The 27,086-nt window shown below is 39.5% G+C and overlaps 1 protein-coding gene across 2 annotated transcripts; it reads left to right on the forward strand.

Moving 5' to 3' along the window:
* The first annotated feature begins 534 nt into the window (after positions 1-534).
* On the forward strand, positions 535-25,666 carry lect2.1 (leukocyte cell derived chemotaxin 2, tandem duplicate 1). Of its 2 annotated transcripts, none has more exons than XM_062999886.1 (5): positions 535-595; positions 16,023-16,055; positions 16,171-16,261; positions 23,866-24,017; positions 25,287-25,666. In XM_062999886.1, the coding sequence occupies exons 2-5, from the start codon at positions 16,037-16,039 to the stop codon at positions 25,484-25,486; spliced, it is 462 nt and encodes a 153-aa protein (XP_062855956.1). In that variant the 5' UTR covers positions 535-595; positions 16,023-16,036; the 3' UTR covers positions 25,487-25,666. The 2 variants fall into 2 exon arrangements, with proteins under 2 accessions (XP_062855956.1, XP_062855955.1); XM_062999885.1 differs by lacking the exon at positions 535-595 and adding an exon at positions 6,524-6,582.
* The last annotated feature ends 1,420 nt before the right edge of the window (positions 25,667-27,086 follow it).

Here is a 27,086-nt window from a genome sequence, read left to right on the forward strand (position 1 = left end):
GGCCGTTGTGTAAGCTGCATCGCTTGAGCACTAACATATTTGCTTGTGTTTGTTCAAGCTTCTTACTGCAGTGGGGTGGCTTTCGCAAATGTAGGACTCTTTACCTTCTTGTCTTATAGCTGCTTCCAATATCTCTGCCTACAGCCTCCTTTTCTAGGTGCAAAGCCAAATTAGCCTCCAGCCTTGCTTTGTCCACTTTTATGCTGATTTCTCTTTCTGCGAATGCGGCATGTGCTCGTGCTGCTTCTGCCCTGGCACGTGTTGCTGCAGCTGTGACTGATGAGCTAGATCAGGGGTGTCAAACTCACGGCCCGCGGGCCAGATCCGGCCCGCCACGTCATTTTATGTGGCCCACGAGAGCTTAAACGACTGTACGATTGTTGTGATGGTTCGAGTCGTTACAGAGATGTACTTATAATTTAATGGGACACCTGCGCCTTTAAACGGCAACCGGTGACATCGTAGTCATGGCAACTAACTTTGACCTTCGCTGAGAAGCCATGTGACTTTTACGGCAAAAGAACGCGGGTAGTAATGTAAACAATAATAATAAATATAAATAATTATCTTGCAGTATAATACCAAAGCATCATCTGTAAGTAGTGGCGTTTATATTCTCAGTTGTTTGTAAATGTTTAGTGAGTATATCACAGCGTTTTAGTTACAAATTTACCGTAATTAAATACAATTGTTACCGTTACTATAGCAATTAGTATCTTTACACAAAATGCTAACTCCTTAGCGCTATTTTTGGTTAAATCTCATATTGTACCAGATGTAACACTTGACTACAGCTGTGTGCTTGTACTGTATTAAGTTCTTTATTGTTTTTATTGTTTGTATTTTTACTTCATTCTGGTGCACACAGTGTATCACACAGCTGGGAAGCAAATAAAACCGACTGTATTCTGAAGAGAGCTGTCTGTCTGTCTGTCTAGCTGAGCAAGGGGGATAAAGTATTAGTGAGGGCAGAACAATTGTCTTAAAATACACTAACTGCATCTCTCAAAATGCATGCTGATTTTGTGACCTGCAAAGTGACACATCCCGCCAGTAGATGATGTTAAGAAATATTTACACATAATCCCAAAATGTACAAGAAGATAAGTAAGAAAATTAAGCAGAAGGAGGAAATTTTATGAAAATGAAAACAAGTTTTTGCTTCAGGAAGAGAAAATGGTGCGTCTCTTGTGTTATGAGGCTGTGTCTGTGGTAAAGGAGGACAATATAAATGCAGAATTTAGCCTCCAAGAAAAACAACAGACTGCAATCACAGCAGAATACATTACAATCGGCCCTTTGAGGGCCACAATAATGCTGATGTGGCCCTCGGTGAAAATGAGTTTGACACCCCTGAGCTAGATGATTGAGAACACCTGGAGCACTCATAGCCATTATCATATGCTATCACTGATTAGACTAGTGATTCGTTCTGTAATGTAGCTAACAATGTGAAATTGTAACAGGTAGGCACACTGCACCAAGTGTGCTTACAAGTCCAAGTCACTAGTATTTATGCAAGTCACAAGTCTTTAGACTCGAGTCTAGGTCAAGTCTCAAGTTAATATAACATACACAAAAAATATGTTATATCATTTTCGTTTTGTAAAGTAAAAACATGATTTTTGTTTACAATGTGATATAACTTGCCTGAGAACTTCAGTAGGTGTGTCTAAATTCTTTAAACTCGCAGATAAACATGTTAGTATTGTAACTATGTCAAACCATGGTAAGCTTAGGGTAAGGAGGGCACTGCATTGTTTACACTTGACACTGCTCATTGATATCACTCACGCTAACCAGATGTTGTGATGGGCACAAGAAGAGGCTGTGTCCAAAATTAACAAAATGGTATACATAACAGGGAAGAAAGATTCACTCCAGTAATTTTGGAGGACTGTAAATGAATGTACAAATTGTTTAAGTCAAACCTGGTATATAAAAATACAAAATACTTAATATAGAAACAGTATTGTACACGTATGTGTACACATATAATTTTGCCTGATCCATTACTGTTTTATAGCATGACAATAGTTACAGGGTCAACCAGTACAGGAATTAAATATGTGTTATCTGGTATTCTTCACATTACAGTGGTTTGCAGTTCCACAGACAATAAGTGACAATAAGTAGACTATGTGACCAAAAACATGTGAACACTAGACCATGAGCTTGGACATTCCATTCCAAATCCGTGGGCATGGACTCCGCCTTTGGCTAAACTCTTTACTGAATAGACCTTTTAAAAGGCAATGATGTTTGATAAGGCTTGCAATTGATGTTTCACTGATTAACCGATGTTCCTTCAAATGTGTTTAGTCATAATACGGTTAGGGAGATAGCAGGCTGTTCAGAGTTTCCTCTCACAAAACAACAAAAAAAAATAATGTCCTATAAACCTTACTTGTGCACAGGAGCTCAGTCATGGTACTGGAAAGGGCCTTTGCCAAATCAATGACACAATGTTAGAAGCATATTTGATTAGTGTAATTGTAACCCTAATGAAAAAAAACCCCAAACAAATCTTGCCGCGTTCAGTTTTATTTTAGGGCTGCCAGTATGCACACAATATATTTCATAATTATTACATACCTGTATATCAACTTAATTTAATTTGTTAACATACAACCATGCCTGCAACAGGCCTGCAACACATAACAAAAAGTTGGAATGGGGCAAGTAATGTTAGCTTATAAGCTAGTAAAGTACAGTACTAAAACTTAGTTATGATGTGATTGTGATGTCAACAGGTGATTGCAGTCATGATTTGTTACCAAAGCAGCATCCACGTAAGGAGCAAAGATGGGCAGAGGATCTCCAATTTGTCAACATATGCATAAGTTATGGAAATGTTAGATGTTAGTTACACTTACAGTGTATCACAAAAGTGAGTACACCCCTCACATTTCTGCAAATATTTCATTATATCTTTTCATGGGACAACACTATAGACATGAAACTTGGATATAACTTAGAGTAGTCAGTGTACAACTTGTATAGCAGTGTAGATTTACTGTCTTCTGAAAATAACTCAACACACAGCCATTAATGTCTAAATAGCTGGCAACATAAGTGAGTACACCCCACAGTGAACATGTCCAAATTGTGTCCAAATTGTGCCCAAATGTGTCGTTGTCCCTCCCTGGTGTCATGTGTCAAGGTCCCAGATGTAAATGGGGAGCAGGGCTGTTAAATTTGGTGTTTTGGGTACAATTCTCTCATACTGGCCACTGGATATTCAACATGGCACCTCATGGCAAAGAACTCTCTGAGGATGTGAGAAATAGAATTGTTGCTCTCCACAAAGATGGCCTGGGCTATAAGAAGATTGCTAACACCCTGAAACTGAGCTACAGCATGGTGGCCAAGGTCATACAGCGGTTTTCCAGGACAGGTTCCACTCGGAACAGGCTTCGCCAGGGTCGACCAAAGAAGTTGAGTCCACGTGTTCGGCGTCATATCCAAAGTTGACTTTAAAAAATAGACACATGAGTGCTGCCAGCATTGCTGCAGAGGTTGAAGACGTGGGAGGTCAGCCTGTCAGTGCTCAGACCATACGCCGCACACTGCATCAACTCAGTCTGCATGGTCGTCATCCCAGAAGGAAGCTGACGCACAAGAAAGCCAGCAAACAGTTTGCTGAAGACAAGCAGTCCAAGAACATGGATTACTGGAATGCCCTGTGGTCTGACGAGACCAAGATAAACTTGTTTGGCTCAGATGGTGTCCAGCATGTGTGGCGGCGCCCTGGTGAGAAGTACCAAGACAACTGTATCTTGCCTACAGTCAAGCATGGTGGTGGTAGCATCATGGTCTTGGGCTGCATGAGTGTTGCTGGCACTGGGGAGCTGCAGTTCATTGAGGGAAACATGAATTCCAACATGTACTGTGACATTCTGAAACAGAGCATGATCCCCTCCCTTCGAAAACTGGGCCTCATGGCAGTTTTCCAACAGGAAAAACACAAAACTCACAAAACTCCAAACACAACCTCCAAGATGACAACTGCCTTGCTGAGGAAGCTGAAGGTAAAGGTGATGGACTAAACCCAATTGAGCACCTGTGGCGCATCCTCAAGTGGAAGGTGGAGGAGTTCAAGGTGTCTAACATCCACCAGCTCTGTGATGTCATCATGGAGGAGTGGAAGAGGATTCCAGTAGCAACCTGTGCAGCTCTGGTGAATTCCATGCCCAGGAGGGTTAAGGCAGTGCTGGATAATAATGGTGGTCACACAAAATATTGACACTTTGGGCACAATTTGGACATGTTCACTGTGCGGTGTACTCACTTATGTTGCCAGCCATTTAGACATTAATGGCTGTATGTTGAGTTATTTTCAGAAGACAGTAAATCTACACTGCTATACAAGCTGTACACTGACTACTCTAAGTTATATCCAAGTTTCATGTCTATAGTGTTGTCCCATGAAAAGATATAATGAAATATTTGCAGAAATGTGAGGGGTGTACTCACTTTTGTGATACACTGTATGTCATTGGGCCTAGTATTTCTCCACTTCGCACAGCTTACGAGCTGAGCATGCAGTTCTGAACATTGTTTTGGCTAGTTTTGTTCTTGTTTATCAACACCCTTCTTCTCTCTGAAACTTTCTAATGTAGTTTAGCCATCACACACACGTACACTCACTCACACACACACACAGTCTCTCTCTCTCTCTCTCTCTCTCTCTCTCTCTCTCTCTCTCTCTCTCTCTCTCTCTCACACACACTTTTCTAGTGTTTTTAAAATCTGTTTTTTTTTTCAATAAACCAAGGAACTCATACTTTGACTTGGTGTCTTGTCTGAGTGCTTTCCTCTTGCATGAGATTCAACAAATGATTTTCTATGTTAAGTTCTTTCTATTAGCTTAGGGGACAGAACTTTGAGTAAAAACCTAACAATGTTCCTTAAAGAAAGATTGGAAGGAATTTGCATGTACATACTTCTCCATGCACATTGCATAACATCATTAATCAATTTGAGGAATTTGAAAAAAAAAATTCAGTGCCTAAAGAGCAAGCGCCTAAGCTGAACACCTGAGCACTGCATAAAAAACAATCATTCATCAATAGCTAGTATAATCACATGGACTATTACTTTGGCAGGTCTTTGTCAAGCACTACAATAAAGAGTTACATTCACAAATGTCACTTAAAATTTTACTTTAATTTTTTGTTAACCATGTCAAAAAGTGGCATCAAGTTATCTGGACTCAGAGGCATCGAGGATGGACCATCACATGGTGGAAATGTGTATTGTAGTCAGACAAATCCGTATTCCAGATATTCTTTGGAAGAAATAGATGCCCTGTGCTCCAGACCAAAAATGAAAAAGACTATCTAGACTTATCAGCAACAAGTCCAAAAGCCAGGGTCTGTCATGGTATGGGGCTGTGCCGGTGTCCTTGGCAAAGGTAATTTACACTTAAGTACATTAAGATTTTGGAGCAACATATCCTGCCTTCAAGATGCCATATTTTCCAGAAATGTCCATGCATCTTTTACCAAGACAATTTAAAAACACATGCTGCACGCATTACAAAGGCATGGCTGTAAAAGAAGAGCCTGACCTGTTCCCAATGGAGAATGTGTAGAGAATTTTGAAACAGGAAATGCAACAAAACCAACCCCATACTGTTGCATACCTTAAGACGCATTTGCTGGAAAAATAACTCATGAAAGATTTCATCACTTGGTATCCTTGGTGCCAAAACATCTTTTAAGTGATGTGAGAAGAAATGGCAACATTACAAAATAGTAATGCTTTGTCATCCCAACTTTATTTTGAATGTGTTGCATGTCTGAAATGCAAAAATGGATATACATTAACAAACTAAATAAAGTTGACAAGACAAAACATGAAATATTTTGTTTACATTGTTTGCAGTGAAATAAGTGAAAGTAAAGTTAAAGTTTGTTTTTTATTTGTTTAATTGCATTTTCCATACTGTCCCAACTTTCTAAATTTATGTTGAATAATCTTCCCAAGAGTAAAACATACATAAGCTGTTCTAAAAATCATTTATATGTGCTATTTTATTCTAAAGTGATTTAAAAAAGGTTTTTTTATGCATAGCTTTATAATATCATTTCTATTTTTTAATATACATTTTGATTTAACTCATAACATGTGGGACACAGCTGCTATTGTATTATCCAACTAAATATGATGCAATACTTATTATGGGATATTAAATACAGACAGTCTGCTAGCACTAGCCCCTTTACTCAATAGAAATTGCATTTAAAATCCCTTTATTAAATAAAGTAATCTTGTTTTACACAGGTTTATTGTACCACAAATAAGAGAAGCTTGCAACCAAAAAAACTGCATTAGCTGTGTTTAGAGGAAGTATGTGCTTTCCATTTAGCAGTTATTCAATTGTGTTTCAAAATGTTGAAAACTGCATAATGAAGCAAGAGTCATTTTCTGTGTGTGTGTGGGGGGGGGGGGGGGGGGGGGGGGGGTAAACCTGTGAAGTTCCAAAATCTGTCTATAAAAGACTCTGATAACACAGACACATTCACTAACAAACCAAGTTTGACAAGATGAAGTTTGAAATCCTTCTAATTTTTGCTGGTAAGAGAAATTTCTTATAACATTTCTTATAAATGTTTTATAACACATAACATACAGTATGACCAGCTTTATTTTAGAGGTCAGAAGTTGATATGATAGATTTATAGCTCAAATGGTTTTGGTAAGTAAGAAAATGTATGAGCAATAAACAATATATATTTAAAAGCTGGTTGACTTACATTTATTTAATAAATACACAGTTCATACTCTGAGGGCTAGAATTACAAACCTAGTTGGGACCTATGTAAAATGAAAATTAAAAAACACTGATTTATACCGTGTTTCTCATATACAACCACAAATCAGAAAAAAGTTAACACAGACAATGGACAGTATTGAGCAAAAAATGCAGGGTTTCCTACATTAACTTTGACTGTTATTTCATTGCAGACAGTTAGCAACCAAAATATTTTATGTTTTTTCTCAACAACTTCAATTTATTTGGTAATATACAGTGTATCACAAAAGTGAGTACACCCCTCACATTTCTGCAGATATTTAAGTATATCTTTTCATGGGACAACACTGACAAAATGACACTTTGACACAATGAAAAAAAGTCTGTGTGCAGCTTATATAACAGTGTAAATTTATTCTTCCCTCAAAATAACTCAATATACAGCCATTAATGTCTAAACCACCAGCAACAAAAGTGAGTACACCCCTTAGTGAAAGTTCCTGAAGTGTCAATATTTTGTGTGGCCACCATTATTTCCCAGAACTGCCTTAACTCTCCTGGGCATGGAGTTTACCAGAGCTTCACAGGTTGCCACTGGAATGCTTTTCCATGACGACATCACGGAGCTGGCGAATATTCGAGACTTTGCGCTCCTCCACCTTCCGCTTGAGGATGCCCCAAAGATGTTCTATTGGGTTTAGGTCTGGAGACATGCTTGGCCAGTCCATCACCTTTACCCTCAGCCTCTTCAATAATGCAGTGGTCGTCTTAGAGGTGTGTTTGGGGTCATTATCATGCTGGAACACTGCCCTGCGACCCAGTTTCCGGAGGTAGGGGATCATGCTCTGCTTCAGTATTTCACAGTACATATTGGAGTTCATGTGTCCCTCAATGAAATGTAACTCCCCAACACCTGCTGCACTCATGCAGCCCCAGACCATGGCATTCCCACCACCATGCTTGACTGTAGGCATGACACACTTATCTTTGTACTCCTCACCTGATTGCCGCCACACATGCTTGAGACCATCTGAACCAAACTAATTAATCTTGGTCTCTTCAGACCATAGGACATGGTTCCAGTAATCCATGTCCTTTGTTTACATGTCTTCAGCAAACTGTTTGCGGGCTTTCTTGTGTAGAAACTTTAGAAGAGGCTTCCTTCCGGGGTGACAGCCATGCAGACCAATTTGATGTAGTGTGTGGCGTATGGTCTGAGCACTGACAGGCTGACCCCCCACCTTTTCAATCTCTGCAGCAATGCTGACAGCACTCCTGCGCCTATCTTTCAAAGACAGCAGTTGGATGTGATGCTGAGCACGTGCACTCAGGTTCTTTGGACGACCAACGCGAGTTCTGTTCTGAGAACAGTTCTCTTTTAAAACGCTGGATGATCTTGGCCACTGTGCTGCAGCTCAGTTTCAGGGCGTTGGCAATCTTCTTGTAGCCTTGGCCATCTTCATGTAGTGCAGCAATTCGTCTTTTAAGATCCTCAGAGAGTTCTTTGCTATGAGGTGCCATGTTGGAACTTTCAGTGACCAGTAAGAGAGAGTGTGAGAGCTGTACTACTAAATTGAACACACCTGCTCCCTATGCACACCTGAAACCTAGTAACACTAACAAATCACATGACATTTTGGAGGGAAAATGACAAGCAGTGCTCAATTTGGACATTTAGGGGTGAAGTCTCTTAGGGGTGTACTCACTTTTGTTGCCGGTGGTTTAGACATTAATGGCTGTATATTGAGTTATTTTGAGGGAAGAATAAATTTACACTGTTATATAAGCTGCACACAGACTAATTTTCATTGTGTCAAAGTGTCATTTTGTCAGTGTTGTCCCATGAAAAGATATACTTAAATATCTGCAGAAATGTGAGGGGTGTACTCACTTTTGTGATACACTGTACATCTACCCCTGCAACAGGCATGTAACACATTCCAAAAAATGTTTGGATGGTAAAGCCATGCCATTCCATCTCATAACATTTAAAGGATGTTTTGGCAATGAGGATGAAGTGAAGAGATAAAGTGTTTCAGGTGTTATTTGTCCCATTCTTCCTGTAAACATGTCTTAAGATATGAAACAGTAAAATGTTGTACTGTTTGTCATTTCAAAATTCTTCACACAATCTCTCTGGCAAGCCAGTCCAGTACTCATACCCTTACCGTGCCTTCTTGTTTCAGCCATGTCTTTGTAATCTGTGCAGCGTGCGTTTTTGCATTGTCTTGTTGAGAAATGCATTTCCTGCATTCTGTATTTATTGAAAATATAAAGAAGAATAATCTAATGTACATTATACAATTAAATGCTTTTGTAAAATACAACAATTCTCAATTTTTGATGACTAAAAATATTCCAAAAAGTTGGGACAGAGGCAGGGTATGACTAATAAGTTATAAAGATAAAAATAAGATGGGGCAAATTTGAGTGTTACAGCAGCTCCAGTACAGAGTAAATACAGTACAGAGTAAATACAGTTAGAATAAAATAAAATATTGACTATGTAATGGCAACTACTGAACAGCGGTGTAAGAAATTACAACTATAAAGGAAAACACTACATACAGTGTATCACAAAAGTGAGTACACCCCTCACATTTCTGCAAATATTTTATTATATCTTTTCATGGGACAACACTATAGAAATAAAACTTGGATATAACTTAGAGTAGTCAGTGTACAACTTGTATAGCAGTGTAGATTTACTGTCTTCTGAAAATAACTCAACACACAGCCATTAATGTCTAAATGGCTGGCAACATAAGTGAGTACACCCCACAGTGAACATGTCCAAATTGTGCCCAAAGTGTCAATATTTTGTGTGACCACCATTATTATCCAGCACTGCCTTAACCCTCCTGGGCATGGAATTCACCAGAGCTGCACAGGTTGCTACTGGAATCCTCTTCCACTCCTCCATGATGACATCACGGAGCTGGTGGATGTTAGACACCTTGAACTCCTCCACCTTCCACTTGAGGATGCGCCACAGGTGCTCAATTGGGTTTAGTCCATCACCTTTACCTTCAGCTTCCTCAGCAAGGCAGTTGCCATGCTTGACTGTAGGGAAGATACAGTTGTCTTGGTACTTCTCACCAGGGCGCCGCCACACATGCTGGACACCATCTGAGCCAAACAAGTTTATCTTGGTCTCGTCAGACCACAGGGCATTCCAGTAATCCATGTTCTTGGACTGCTTGTCTTCAGCAAACTGTTTGCGGGCTTTCTTGTGCGTCAGCTTCCTTCTGGGATGACGACCATGCAGACCGAGTTGATGCAGTGTGCGGCGTATGGTCTGAGCACTGACAGGCTGACCTTCCACGTCTTCAACCTCTGCAGCAATGCTGGCAGCACTCATGTGTCTATTTTTTAAAGCCAACCTCTGGATATGACGCCGAACACGTGGACTCAACTTCTTTGGTTGACCCTGGCGAAGCCTGTTCCGAGTGGAACCTGTCCTGGAAAACCGCTGTATGACCTTGGCCACCATGCTGTAGCTCAGTTTTAGGGTGTTAGCAATCTTCTTATAGCCCAGGCCATCTTTGTGGAGAGCAACAATTCTATTTCTCACATCCTCAGAGAGTTCTTTGCCATGAGGTGCCATGTTGAATATCCAGTGGCCAGTATGAGAGAATTGTACCCAAAACACCAAATTTAACAGCCCTGCTCCCCATTTACACCTGGGACCTTGACACATGACACCAGGGAGGGACAACGACACATTTGGGCACAATTTGGACATGTTCACTGTGGGGTGTACTCACTTATGTTGCCAGCTATTTAGACATTAATCGCTGTGTGTTGAGTTATTTTCAGAAGACAGTAAATCTACACTGCTATACAAGCTGTACACTGTCTACTCTAAGTTATATCCAAGTTTCATGTCTATAGTGTTGTCCCATGAAAAGATATAATGAAATATTTGCAGAAATGTGAGGGGTGTACTCACTTTTGTGATACACTGTATACTATAAAGTCAAGTGCAGGAAAAAAGGGGGGGAGAAAGATCTTTATAGTTATTGTGTGGGGGGGGGCTGGCTTGCCAGTGTGAGAACAGTCTGTGTATTTTGCTGTTGTTATGCAATCTAATGGCAGTGGGCACAAAAAAACATCTGAAGCTCTTGCTCTTTGGTGGAATAACTAAATGAACTCCCCAGCTGCCATAGTTCCTCATTGAGAGCGTGAGAGGGACTGTCCAAAATCGCTCAGATTTTTTCTTTTATCCTTCTCTCACGCACCTCCAGATGGTCCAGCTCCAGACCCACCACAGAGCTGGCTTTTCTCGCCAGCTTATTTAGTTTGTTGGTTTTCCAGCCATCGGTGTTATGTGTCCAGTCCAGTTTATTTTAAATATGGCTTCCAAGGTACTTGTAGAAGTCCAGTCTCACCACTTAATTTCCCTGAATGAAAACAGGAACAGAGGGGCTTCTTTCTGTTCTTCTGGGAATCCACCACAATCTCTTTAGTCTTACTAATGTTGAGCTTCAGGTATTTTTTAAAGAAAATTTCTTGAAATGGCAGGAACCACTTTTGAAGCTCAAATCTGAGGTGAAGACAATAAAGAGGAAAAGTGCTAACACAGTTCCCTGGAGTGCACCAGTGTTGCAGATCACATACTCAGAAACACAGCCATCCACTTTGACATATTGTGGTCGGCCTGTAGAGTAATATGTGATCCAGGATGTGGTATGGGGTGCAGGTGCATCTTCAGCAGCTTCTCTCTCAGTAGGCAGGGCTGTATGGTGTTAAAAGCACTAGAGAAGGCAAAGAGCATAATTCTTACAGTAGTTTCCTGCTTGTCCAGGTAAGAGAGAGCCTTGTGTGTCTTGTAGATGATGGCATCATCCATCCAAATGTGTGGTCGGTATGCAAACTGCAGTGGGTCTAGGAAATCTATCAGCTGAGACCTCAGGTCTCTTGAAGGTCTTCATCACATGGGACCTCAGAGCCACAGGTCTGTAGTCATTAAGATCGCTGGGAGGGCTCATCTTTGGCACTGGAATAATGCAAGAGCTCTTCCACAGTGTAGGCACCCTCTTCAATCTCTTTTTGAGGAGCTGCCAGCTGCCAAGCACATACTTTAAGCATCCTGGGGCTGATGTCATTGGGTTCACTGGCTTTGCGACTCTAAAGCCTGGAGAGTTCCTGATGTACCTGGATGATGGTTAAGGTAGGGCTTGATGAGAGTTTGCATGGAGCTGCGAGTTTTTTTTCAAGGCAAGGTTGTTTCCTTATCTCCTCAGGTATGTAAGCAGAGGGGATACTGGTTTACGCCAGTATTGCAGTAGGTTGTCGCTAGTGTAAGTGGTCATAATTCAAAAAATAAATACAGAAACACAAAAAAGTGTTGCATTAAAACCATACAATCTGTCAGTGGAAAAGTAGATAATAATAAAGTAGAAAGAAAGAGCAAAAAGAGTAAAAGCAAAGTAGATGAGAGCTGCTGCAACAGGCTGCGGACTACTCCAGTGCCCAAGATGTAATTTATAAAACAGCCTATTTTAAACCTTTTTACAGGTAAAAGAATAAATAGGTATTAGGTAACAATGTGAGACTATTGCTTAATGCATGACTTTAAAATCTACAGCCCTCAACATTATTAAATGATTTATAAGCTGTAGAAAAATCTCAATGACATTTTTAAGTTTAAGATATTTATTTTGTACATGACATAAGCAATCGTTTCAACAAATGTTTACACAGATTATTTCACTGAATAAAAATTCAGTTGGGTAGAACTTTACATACAAGTTTTTGCCTTTAAATAGGTTGAAAAACACCAGACAACCAGAAAATGATATCATGGCTTTACAAGCTTTTGATAGGTTTATTGATATCATTTAAGTTAATTGTTGCTTTATATCATGGGATATCGTGGAAAAATGAAATCATCCAAGACACCAGAAAAAGAATCTGGACCTCCAGTATTCTACTACAGTACTATGTTCATCTGTCCCTGCAATATTATGCAGGTTTAAACACCATGGGACCACACAAATATTATACCATTTAGGAAGTAGATGCATTTTTTCAAGAGATGAAGGTGCTTTGGTGAGAAAAATACAAATCAATCCAAGAACAACAGCAAATGACCTTGTGAAGATGCTGGAGAAAACAGGTACAACAGTGTCTTTATCAACAGTAAAACATGTCCAATATCGACATGACCCGTAAAGCCGTTTAGCAAAAAAAAAGCCACTGCTCCAAAACCGCCATAAAAAAAAAGTCAGGTTACAGTTTGCAGCTGCACATAGGGACAAAGATCTTACTTTTCAGAGATAAGTCTTCTGGTGTGATGAAACTGAAAAATAGAACTGTTTGGCCACAGTGACTATTGTTACACTGGATATAAAACGTCTACACACTTCTGTTAAAATGCCAGATTTTTGTGATTTAGAAAAAAGATAAATTATTTCCAAACTTAATATTAATAATTTAAAATGTATTTCCATCTTTTATGTTACGTTTCATCTGTACAAAACCATATAAAAACCTAAAAGAAAACCTCCTAAAAGTATATACATGTACAGTGTATCACAAAAGTGAGTACACCCCTCACATTTCTGCAAATATTTCATTATATCTTTTCATGGGACAACACTATAGACATGAAACTTGGATATAACTTAGAGTAGTCAGTGTACAGCTTGTATAGCAGTGTAGATTTACTGTCTTCTGAAAATAACTCAACACACAGCCATTAATGTCTAAATAGCTGGCAACATAAGTGAGTACACCCCACAGTGAACATGTCCAAATTGTGCCCAAATGTGTCGTTATCCCTCCCTGGTGTCATGTGTCAAGGTCCCAGGTGTGAATGGGGAGCAGGGCTGTTAAATTTTGTGTTTTGGGTACAATTCTCTCATACTGGCCACTAAATATTCCACATGGCACCTCATGGCAAAGAACCCTCTGAGGATGTGAGAAATAGAATTGTTGCTCTCCACAAAGATGGCCTGGGCTATAAGAAGATTGCTAACACCCTGAAACTGAGCTACAGCATGGTGGCCAAGGTCGTACAGCGGTTTTCCAGGACAGGTTCCACTCGGAACAGGCTTCGCCAGGGTCGACCAAAGAAGTTGAGTCCACGTGTTCGGCGTCATATCCAGAGGTTGGCTTTAAAAAATAGACACATGAGTGCTGCCAGCATTGCTGCAGAGGTTGAAGACGTGGGAGGTCAGCCTGTCAGTGCTCAGACCATACGCCGCACACTGCATCAACTCGATCTGCATGGTCGTCATCCCAGAAGGAAGCTGACTCACAAGAAAGCCCACAAACAGTTTGCTGAAGACAAGCAGTCCAAGAACATGGATTACTGGAATGCCCTGTGGTCTGACGAGACCAAGATAAACTTGTTTGGCTCAGATGGTGTCCAGCATGTGTGGCGGCACCCTGGTGAGAAGTACCAAGACAACTGTATCTTGCCTACAGTCAAGCATGGTGGTGGTAGCATCATGGTCTTGGGCTGCATGAGTGTTGCTGGCACTGGGGAGCTGCAGTTCATTGAGGGAAACATGAATTTCAACATGTACTGTGACATTCTGAAACAGAGCATGATCCCCTCCCTTCGAAAACTGGGCCTCATGGCAGTTTTCCAACAGGATAACGACCCCAAACACAACCTCCAAGATGACAACTGCCTTGCTGAGGAAGCTGAAGGTAAAGGTGATGGACTAAACCCAATTGAGCACCTGTGGCGCAGCCTCAAGTGGAAGGTGGAGGAGTTCAAGGTGTCTAACATCCACCAGCTCCGTGATGTCATCATGGAGGAGTGGAAGAGGATTCCAGTAGCAGCCTGTGCAGCTCTGGTGAACTCCATGCCCAGGAGGGTTAAGGCAGTGCTGGATAATAATGGTGGTCACACAAAATATTTACACTTTGGGCACAATTTGGACATGTTCACTGTGGGGTGTACTCACTTATGTTGCCAGCCATTTAGACATTAATGGCTGTGTGTTGAGTTATTTTCAGAAGACAGTAAATCTACACTGCTATACAAGTTGTACACTGACTACTCTAAGTTATATCCAAGTTTCATGTCTATAGTGTTGTCCCATGAAAAGATATAATGAAATATTTGCAGAAATGTGAGGGGTGTACTCACTTTTGTGATACACTGTATATACATTTATTATTGGGGATGTGGCTGTGTTCACCAATTACATTAAAAGTTAAATAATCAGTGACACCATCAATTAAAGTGATGCTGATAAACCCAATATAAAGTTTAGTTCTTCTAGATGGATTTTCCTGACGTTTACTGAGTTGCATCTTACAGCAAAAGCAATGTCTCCTAATAAAATGTATGGCGCAGCAAGACGAGGAAAATCAGATAATTACAACCACACATTGTTGAGGAGCTAAAGTCTTGTATCAAGCGAGAATAAACAAAAAAAAGATTCTTCTTGCAAAACTGCAACGATTACTGTCATCAGTTCCCAAATCATTAGTAGGTGTCATTAATAGGAAGGTTAATGGAACACAAGGGTAAACATGCCTCTGTCCTAACTTATTTGGAAAGTGTTGCAGGCACATTAAGAATGTGTTTATATTTACAAAATGCAATGACACAGCACCTCACCTGAGCTTGTAAGGTTGCTAACTGGACCCTAGAGGACTGGCAACGTGCTGCAGTCCGATAAGTTACGGTAGACCCCACTTGTCAAACAGGATTGTGCAGGCTGCTGGTAATTTCATACTGGCGTGGGGTGTGTTTTTATGGTATGGGTTGAATCAATTGGTCTGCCTAAACACGCCACTGACTGGTGCACACTTTGGATCACTGCTTGGTGATTAATAGCAGCCCTTTATGGTCTTTATGTACCCCCACAACGAGGGGATATTTCAGCAGGATAATATACCATGCCATTAGGCCCAAAATTTCCAGAACTGGTTTAAGAAGCATTCTGGAGAGTTCTGACAAATGGTGTGGGCTGCATGTTCGCCCAACAAAAGCTCAATTAAGTGTTTATGGGATGTGGTTAATAGGTCCGTTCGCATCAGAAATCCTGCGCCTACAAATACCGTGGAGCATCTTCCATCCTACACAACTGTAGTTCCAATGCCTCATGTGTGTTTACCAACTTTAAACTTTTGTCATCATAGATGGACAAGAATGGATTTATGGGGTTTTAGCTTTTGTGAAAGAGCCTTAGAACAGGAAAACACCTATAAACACACTGTTTTGAAATCAATTTGTTTGTAGTTGTAATAACACTGTATGAATTATGTATGTTTTGTCTATTTCCTTCAATTATAGTGCTTGGCAACCTAATGGCTGAGGCTGACCAAGGTAACATTATCACAAACATAGACAGGAAAAGCAAATAATAATAATTTACCATGACAACATCTTGTTATGTAACAGAGGTGCTTCAAAGGATGGAATGATGGTTTGTGTGTTGCAGTGAAGTTTGGTGCTCTCTGCAGTGGAAACCCAGCAAACACCAAGAGAGGGTGTGACAAGCAATATGGGTGTGGAAACTACGGCGCTAGACGGTAAATTATGTGTGTTTTTGTATATGTGAGTGTGTGTACACTAGAATCATGTGCATTTGTTGTGTGTTTTTCTACGTGTGTGTGTATTTTGTAATAGTAGAACACTAAATGTGTAAATGTTTTGCATAATCAGCTTTTTCACTGCAAAATCAAGCCTCTGTCATAGTGCTAGTGTCATAGGCCAGTAATCTCATGCAGCGTCGGAACATAGCGAGTTTTTGTTTTACTCCAGTGCATCAACATGTTTTTCGTCTGGTATTGAGGCCGTTTTCTGTGATTACCAGCAGACACATCGAAGAATCCAACTTAAACTGCACTTTAACTCTACATTCTAAGCTTTTTTTACTGTCATCATGGCTCCTCCAGCAGCTCCGTTTCCCTGTGCTGAGTGTGGTATGTTTAGTTATTCTTTCTACGTCATTATTGATACTTTTACATGTGAAAAGTGTAGATGAGTAGGTAGTTGGACAGAGAAGATTTCAGTGTTAGAAGGGCATATTCAGGATTTGGAACAGACTATTGATAGTGAAAAATGTTTAGAAATGGCGTTAGCAGGGTATGCACCAAACTTTTTAGGTTCACATGTCTAAGAGACTCACCCACTGAGAAACCTGTTAATAAAAGTGCTCTGGTTATAAGAGACTCTCAGCTTCGACACATGCAAATTGCTACCCTTATAGTGACAACAGCAACCATATTCACTTGTATTCACCCAACATCAAAGTAAACATAAAAATGCTAAAGCTAAATGTAGATTTTTTAAAAATTGTTATGTCTTTGGCACTAATTATGTACATTTGAGGAAGTTAAGTGTGTGAGTTAGCTAGAACGATATCTGAGGTAGTAGTGTAACTCTGGCCTCCTACCAATTCGTTGCAGTGGCCAACCCTACAGCAGGTTATTATCACTGAACAGCTGGATGTCTAAATGGTGCTCAGAAAACAAAATTGGGTGGTGTACACCCCTTGTAGAAGTGTGCTGCTTTCTTTTCTCACAGCATAGCTGATAGGCTTTATGATGTCAGTGTAGCGGCATAGCTTGCATCTAAAACTGTAATTGTACATTAAACTAGCACAAATACCATATTATAGTTATGAACTTAAGACATGTCAAGTCAAGTCAACTTTATTTATATAGCGCTTTTTACAATATACATTGTCTCAAAGCACCTTTACAAAATCCAGGACCAACAGATACAAAAACCCCTGTTGAGCAAGCCGAGGGCGACTGTGGCAAGGAAAAACTCCCTGAAAATTACAGGAAGAAACCTTGAGAGGAACCAGACTCAGCAGGGCCCATCCTTCTTGGGTGGCCTGGAGGATACTTTAAATAAATACATGATTTACACAAATCATACAAACACAGAATTAAATGATCTAAAAGTCATAACTGGTAATAAATAGATAAATAAACAATTAAATAATAATAGAGTTGTTATCCGCTCTAGTCTTCAATAAAGTCTGTAGTGATTTCTTGTCGTTGCAATTACTCCAGACCCGTCACATCTGACAGGAGCAGCATCGTTATCCCGGCAGTCTCGACTTTAATCCTTAACCTCGGCGGGTAAACAGGTTTCCATCAGAATGCCCTCGGGGTAAAACAACAGAGAATGTAGTTAATAATGTACAATGCTAGTTGACAAACAGTTTTACAGAGAGTTTTAGACTCCGGCAGCCCTAATTATTACAGCATAACTAAAAGGGAGAGCGAGCAGGTAACAAGGTCATGAAGGCTTTGTCTTAATGGTAATGGTGGAGGAGTAATCACAATTTATGACAAAGACATAGGCCTTACTGTAAAAACAACTCATATAGAGTAAGTAACTTATTTGAAATGCTACTTGCTAACAAGCTGCAAAGCTTAAATATTTCCTTTTTAAAGGGAAATGGTTTTTACTACTCAACTATGTTATGGACTGCATGCCATTACAGTCATTTGATTACATTCTACACTTTAGGTACAATTCAGTTTTTAAGTGCTCTTAAATCTGTTCTATCATACATACAGTGCATAACATATATACTGTACATACAGTGGGGGAAATAAGTATTTGATCCCCTGCTGATTTTGTAAGTTTACCCCCTTACAAAGACTTGAACAGTCTATAATTTTTATGGAAGGTTTATTTTAACAGAGAGAGACAGAATATCAACAAAAAATCCAGAAAAAAAAAACATTAAATAAAGGTTATAAATTAATTTGTATTTAATTAAGGGAAATAAGTATTTGATCCCCTACCAACCAGCAAGAATTCTGACCCCCACAGACCGGTTATGTGCACAAAAGGCACACAAATTAGTCCTGTCCCTGTATTAAAGACACCTGTCACAGAATCAGTTTCTTCCATTCAAATCTCTCGACCACCATGGGCAAGACCAAAGAGCTATCAAAGGATGTCAGGGACAAGATTGTAGACCTGCACAAGGCTGGAATGGGCTACAAGACCATCAGCAAGAAGCTTGGTGAGAAAGAGACCACTGTTGGCGCGATCATTCGAAAATGGAAGAAATATAAGATCACAGTCAATCGCCCTCGCTCTGGAGCTCCATGCAAGATCTCACCTCGTGGGGTAAGAATGATTCTGAGAAAGGTGAGGTCAGCCCAGAATTACACGGGAGGAGCTTGTCAATGATCTCAAGGGAGCTGGGAGCAGAGAAATGCTGGATATGACCCCAAGAACACCATCCCCACTGGGCATTTCTTTGCCTCCAAACACGGCGAGTGGAGTTGATGCCAAAGAGCTAAATTTTTGTCTCATCTGACCATATCACATTCTCCCAAGCTTTCTCTGAATCATTCAGGTGTTCATTGGCAAACTTCAGACGGGCCTGTACATGAGCCTTCTTGAGCAGAGGGACTGTTCAAGTCTTTGTAAGGGGGTAAACTTACAAAATCAGCAGGGGATCAAATACTTATTTTCCCCACTGTATATAATAAAAAAAAAAAAAAAAAAAAAAAAAAAAAAAATATATATATATATATACAGTGTATCACAAAAGTGAGTACACCCCTCACATTTCTGCAGATATTTAAGTATATCTTTTCATGGGACAACACTGACAAAATGACACTTTGACACAATGAAAAGTAGTCTGTGTGCAGCTTATATAACAGTGTAAATTTATTCTTCCCTCAAAATAACTCAATATACAGCCATTAATGTCTAAACCACCGGCAACAAAAGTGAGTACACCCCTAAGAGACTACACCCCTAAATGTCCAAATTGAGCACTGCTTGTCATTTTCCCTCCAAAATGTCATGTGATTTGTTAGTGTTACTAGGTCTCAGGTGTGCATAGGGAGCAGTTGTGTTCAATTTAGTAGTACAGCTCTCACACTCTCTCATACTGGTCACTGAAAGTTCCAACATGGCACCTCATGGCAAAGAACTCTCTGAGGATCTTAAAAGACGAATTGTTGCGCTACATGAAGATGGCCAAGGCTACAAGAAGATTGCCAACACCCTGAAACTGAGCTGCAGCACAGTGGCCAAGATCATCCAGCGTTTTAAAAGAGCAGGGTCCACTCAGAACAGACCTCGCGTTGGTCGTCCAAAGAAGCTGAGTGCACGTGCTCAGCGTCACATCCAACTGCTGTCTTTGAAAGATAGGTGCAGGAGTGCTGTCAGCATTGCTGCAGAGATTGAAAAGGTGGGGGGTCAGCCTGTCAGTGCTCAGACCATACGCCGCACACTACATCAAATTGGTCTGCATGGCTGTCACCACAGAAGGAAGCCTCTTCTGAAATCTCTACACAAGAAAGCCCGCAAACAGTTTGCTGAAGACATGTCAACAAAGGACATGGATTACTGGAACCATGTCCTATGGTCTGATGAGACCAAGATTAATTTGTTTGGTTCAGATGGTCTCAAGCATGTGTGGCGGCAATCAGGTGAGGAGTACAAAGATAAGTGTGTCATGCCTACAGTCAAGCATGGTGGTGGGAATGCCATGGTCTGGGGCTGCATGAGTGCAGCAGGTGTTGGGGAGTTACATTTCATTGAGGGACACATGAACTCCAATATGTACTGTGAAATACTGAAGCAGAGCATGATCCCCTCCCTCCGGAAACTGGGTCGCAGGGCAGTGTTCCAGCATGATAATGACCCCAAACACACCTCTAAGACGACCACTGCTTTATTGAAGAGGCTGAGGGTAAAGGTGATGGACTGGCCAAGCATGTCTCCAGACCTAAACCCAATAGAACATCTTTGGGGCATCCTCAAGCGGAAGGTGGAGGAGCGCAAAGTCTCGAATATCCACCAGCTCCGTGATGTCGTCATGGAGGAGTGGAAAAGCATTCCAGTGGCAACCTGTGAAGCTCTGGTAAACTCCATGCCCAGGAGAGTTAAGGCAGTTCTGGGAAATAATGGTGGCCACACAAAATATTGACACTTCAGGAACTTTCACTAAGGGGTGTACTCACTTTTGTTGCCGGTGGTTTAGACATTAATGGCTGTATATTGAGTTATTTTGAGGGAAGAAAAAATTTACACTGTTATATAAGCTGCACACAGACTACTTTTCATTGTGTCAAAGTGTCATTTTGTCAGTGTTGTCCCATGAAAAGATATACTGAAATATCTGCAGAAATGTGAGGGGTGTACTCACTTTTGTGATACACTGTATATATATATATATATATATACTGTATATATATATATGTATATACTGTATATATATATATGTATATATATATATATATATATATATATATATATATATATATATATATATATATATATATATATATATATATATATATATATATATATATATATATATATATATATATATATATATATATATATATATTAAATAATTCATTTTTTTTCCAGATATACATATGTTCAGCAATGTCATTAAGGACATATTTTTTGGTATAAAACTACTTTACAGGTAAATGTAACATATTTAGAGGATGGCATGCAAAACTGTGTAGATGTGCAGTATACTTCAAAAAATATCAGGAGCACTACTTATTGTAAGTAAAATAAGATGTAACTCAGTTGACAATGAAAGCCACCAACTGATGCAAGTGAACTGAACACATTATTAACCACCTGTACTATGATTATTTGCAAAACAAACAACAAACACATTACAACACAGTGTGAATTAAACATTCCAGTAATTGATCAGAAGTGAAAGGTTGGAACAAGGGCTTTATCCATACATTCATAATTAATTTTGAATAATTTAATTCATACATTCATAATTAATTTAGAATAATTTAATTCATACACTACAGTCCAAATAATTAACTTTTACATTAAGTAGTTTGCCAGTTTTATCGGTAGTGACTCATAAGTCAGACAAAGAACAAACACATAGTAGAGGAAGAAGGAAAGAAGTGGCAGCCGATTGCAGCAGCTCTGTCTTTAGGGACGGCTTTTAACCGATATTAGGTTAATACTTTTATTTACTTTCTTACTATGCTTACTTTTTTTCTTAACTTTTATCCTTTTTATTCATTTCTAGTTGTGTCTTGTTTATACACATAGTTTATTAGTTATAAGTATTGGCAGGTGCCTACAGCTCATCTGCCATTACTCCACTGGAAACATTGGATCACAACCTGATTCTGTCGTCTTAAGCCACCAATGACAAAATGGACAATCAGAAGGTGGTTGCCAGAGGCAGAGGAGGCTCTGCAGGTCTGTTTTGAGACCACAGACTGGGGGGTCTTGTGTGAAGCAGCTGGTGAGGACAATAACTAGATGACAGAATGCATCACAGATTATATCAATTCATACACAGACACTATTGTTCCAGTCAGGTTGGTGCGTCACCAAGGACCTGAAGGAATGGACACAACAAGCTGAATGTATTCTTCAAGTTCAGCACAACACCATCCTCCTGCAGAAATGGCACCACCTTTCCCACATACACACAATGACTCACACCTCCTCACCACACAGCCATTCTGTGATGACCCATTCTGGCGACCCATTGTCGGAGGACCTACAGTCTGACAACCTATTATCGGAGGACCCACAGTCTAAGGACCAATTGGCTGATGGTACAGAATCCCCCCATAGAGGTGACAATGAGCCAGGTGAGGAGACAGCTTGAGAGACTAAAACTGGGCAAAGCTGCAGGATTGGATGGAATGCAGTACTGAAGGTTTGTGCCACTCAGCTGTGTGGAATTCTACAGCATCTCTTCAACCTGAGTATCAAACCAAAAATGTGGAATGTAAAAAACATCCTCCCTTGTTTCTTTTTCAAAGAAGTCATGTACCTCTACTCTAAACGATTTTAGACCTGTGGCTCTTACATCCCATGTCATGAAGGTCCTGGAAAGACTAGTGCTATCACATCTAAAACCTCAGGTCAGCCCTTTCTTGGACCACCCGCAGTTCTATCAACAGCAGGTAGGTATCGATGATTAGCTGTTATCTACTTACTAAAGACAAGATGAAGAACATGCGAGTGATCACCTGATCATTGGCATTGTAGAATTGGAGCACTATCAGGACAGACTTGTGAACATGATCCTCCACTCTGCAATTGCACATCTGTTAATATTTAATATTTACAGCAAAGGACACTCATAATGTTTATTATATTCCATATATATATTTATTCTATATTGCACATTGCATAGCATTGTACTAATATGTTTACAGCAAAGGACACTTTCATAAGTTTATTATATAACATATCACATATCTTTAGTCTATTTATAAGCTACACAGTTTTGTACAGTAATACTTGCTTTCTTTAATACTTTACTCAATGTACCTTGAGCTGCTGTTATACCTGACTTTCCCTTTGGGATTAATAAAGTGATTGATGGATGCATGTGCTTAACCTGCACACCTGTCTCTATGACGTCTTGAATAATATCTGGGTAAAAATCTCCAACATCTTTCAGGGCACACCACTGGCCAATGAAATCAGGACCCCATAGCAATTCACTTTTCTTGCTTTTGTGTGTTTGAGGCAGCATATTGGTTGTTTGCTGAATCCCATAACTAAAGGTATAAGCACATTGACACTCATAACTGTCTGGCAGTGCAAGGACAACTTACATCTCAACACAACAAATTAAGACATAGGGATGTCATGACCTTGTCGGCAGTTGTAGCCTAGTGGCTAAGCTACTGGTCTAGTAATTGAAAGGTTGCTGTGAAGGAACTAAATTATTTGCAATCTTGCATTGAGAAATGAGTTTTAAACCACTTTTTGTAAAGGTAAAAACGTTGGAAATATTTTTTTTCTTTAGTTAAATAAAAATGAAAGATAATGAACAAATCACAGATTCTTCTTTTTTTTTTTTACTGCATTTCACCCTTACCTAACCTTTTTGGAAATGGGGTTTGTATGCTTCCAACTTTGTAAAAACAGTTTGGGAAAGGCTCCTTCTTTTTTAAGCATGCTCCTGGGCATAAAGTGAGATTCATAACAACATGGTTTGATGAGTTTGGTTTAGATTACTCCAACAGCCTTAACAAAGCAAGGTGACCTTAATTCCATTGAAAATTTTTTCTTCAACATTATTGGTTATATTGTTGGTTATTTTTTTTATTTGGCCTTATCAAAAATCTTCATAAAAAGACTTTTTATAACAGACGTTTAAGTGTGCATGTGTGTGTTATAGTGATGGAGGAAAGCGTAAACACATGGGTCTGGACATTGTGTGTGCTGATGGAGCAACAGTTTATGCTCCATTCGATGTGAAGCTGAATGGAAAAGCTGCACCATACAAAAAGAACAATGCAATTAATGATGGTGTCGGCCTCAGTGGTGAAGGTTAGTCATCAGTCACTAGATAAATACATTTACTGTAATTCTTTACTAGTTACTGGACAAATGCTTCCCCATGAAATCAGGAAAATGAAATACTGTATTGTTAGTTTATTGCATGTCTAATTTCTAAACTTACTAAATAAAAAATCAGCCCTTGTTCAGTTTAAAAAAACAAACAAAAAAACAGACTAATTAATGGAAAATTAGACTCACCCAGCTTCAACAGTTCAAAATGTTGAAGTTTGCTTCTCATGAAACAGTCAATAACATTCCAGGATTGGTGGAAAGATGAAAATTGAGAACCCTCCAAAAGGTGATTCACAATGTGGCAAAGAAACCATTTACAACATCCAAAGAACTTTAGGCTGAGCTGAAGACGTTTGACAGTATTAGCTTGTTCTATGTGCTGCAAACTAAATAAAACAGGACTGTATGGCAAAGCTCAAGAGGGACCCCACTTGTAGAAAAGGAAATAAAAAAGCAACTCACCTTTGCCAAATATTACATTAACAAACCACATTTTAGGAAAATGTATTATTGACAGATCAAATCAAATTTGAGCTCTTTAGCAATACATACCAGCTTTATGTTTATAGACAAAAAATTAAGCATATAAAGAAAAGGACACCCCTCTAAAGTGGAACATGGTAGAGGATCCATATTGTTATAAGGAAATGTAAGAAAACTAGGTTTGAGTATAACAGTACACACTCAAAAGTACACCATAATAATTAAAAATGAAAAAATAAAATTACCAGCAGTGAATTACCAGCGGTAAGTCCTGATCTTAATCCAACTATAAATCTTTGAAGAGAGCTAAAAACAGCCATTGGGAAAAGTAACCTGCAAACATTCAAGAGCTTGAGAGAAGTGCAGTGAAAAAGTGGAAGAAACTACCAACTAACAGGTGCAATAAGCTTACAGATGGCTTCAGAAACATTTGGAAGCTCCCACTGTTTCCAAAGATTGTGCAACCAAGTATTAGGGACTGGTGCCGTAAATTCTGTCCATGTAGTATTCTATATTTCTATTTTTGAAATGACTGGATGTACTGTATGTTAACAGCTCAACTTTTGTTAAATGTGGTGAATATGGACATGCTATTTAATATTCTGATTATACAAAGCTGAAACATATCAATGTATTTCTGATTATTAATTTATCAGTTTCAAAGTTCATAAACGTTTATTGATTTAGTTTAGTGGTTAGATTTGGACTAACACTAGGCTAACAATGGTATGTGTGTGTGTGTGTGTGTGTGTGTGTGTGTAGGTCTGTGCTTCAAGCTTTTCTACATGAAGCCAGTGAAATACAGTGGCACATTTAAGAAAGGACAAAAAATCGGCACTTTGCTCCCAATGCAGAAGGTTTATCCAGGAATCACTTCCCACATTCATGTGCAGATGTGTGACCAGTCAGACCCCACCAAATACTTAAAAAAAAAAAAAAACTACACAAACATTTCTCCATAGATGAGCTTTGTAACACACACCCACACACCCACACACCCACACACCCACACACCCACACACCCACACACCCACACACCCACACACCCACACACCCACACACCCACACACCCACACACCCACACACCCACACACCCACACACCCACACACCCACACACCCACACACCCACACACTCTGTAACTGAGCTTTGTTGCAACACGAGACATTATAAACCTTCATTTCTTTCCAAAAAAGATTCTTGCTTTCTATCTGAGAAACATTATTAAATAAATTTAATCACATCTAACACCATTAGAGCTTTCATACTAAAACTGTGTTTGTACTTTGGGATTTTTGTGACTTTGCTTTTAGAATAAATGTGACAACCTGCACAACAGTTTTAACAGTGTCTGTATTGTACCAGAATTACAATAATTTAATCTAACTTTCAAAGTTTTTTTATTTTAGTGGTTGCATTGGGACACTAATCACAAGTGTTGCATATACTGTAGAATAGAATGCCTTTATTTGTCATATATACATATACGGGTGTAAAGTACAATAAAATTCTTTCTTCACATATCCCAGTTAGTTTGAAAGTCACGGTGCCCTTGGAGCAGAGAGGGTTAAGGGCCTTGCTCAAGGGCCCAAAAATGGCAACATGGCAGAGCTGGGATATGAACTCTTAACCTTTCGATTGATAGCCCAAAGCTTTTTCTTTTTTTTTATAGAATAGAACACAACAAATTAATGGGACACCTTAATCACACATTAGATCTTGAAGATTCACTCCAGCCCGTGAATCTAAGTAATAAGTTAAATATTCCAATAAACAAGCGGTTAAACAGACTGGTGTTCGTTATGTGGCTAATTTACTGCACATGCTGTTATTATTATTATTATTATAGGTAGTAGTGGTATATAATAGTAATGGAGCATATTTTCTTGTAAGCAAAACAACAACAAAATATAGTTATATTATTATTAAAATGCAAATGCTTACAGGCTACTTTAAGACTGTACCACTTAAGGGGTATCATATCTTCCCCCATGGTAATTTATTGACTGTTTTGGTGCCACTGTGGCTGCCTGACTGGGTCAAGTTACCATGGCAATTTGTTGTTGACCATCCCCCTTAAACCCTTGACCCAGTAATATACCCATCTGATTGGTAGCTGAGTCCAACTCCTCTCTCCCTCCTTGTCCCTATCCCCCATGATCAAGATTCCACTTGGAAAAAAGTGTCAACTTGTCACTGACAAGAAAAGTGTAAGGGGACAAGAGAATTAAGAGAGAAGGATTTATTTACAGAAGATGAGTGCATGGAAGACAAGTGATATTTGGATGCATTTTCATGCAGTACATCAGTCAAAATCAAGATGCCAGTACAAGTAACTCAAGTGAACCGGATCAGATTACTGAGTGACTCAGAGTCCATAAAATGAACCGAATTTAAACTAATCATTAACCAATTGAGGCCTGGACACAAAATCACAACTAAAATCTAAATAAAAGTTGATTCAATTTGTGTGAATTTTATCATCGCAACTCATAATGTGACTCGGTAGTGTGTACGACCCCCACATGGCACTCCCGACATTTAGGCTGCTCCTGATAAGTTG

The sequence above is a fragment of the Trichomycterus rosablanca genome, chromosome 8 (assembly GCF_030014385.1).
Source record: "Trichomycterus rosablanca isolate fTriRos1 chromosome 8, fTriRos1.hap1, whole genome shotgun sequence".
NCBI lineage: Eukaryota > Metazoa > Chordata > Actinopteri > Siluriformes > Trichomycteridae > Trichomycterus > Trichomycterus rosablanca.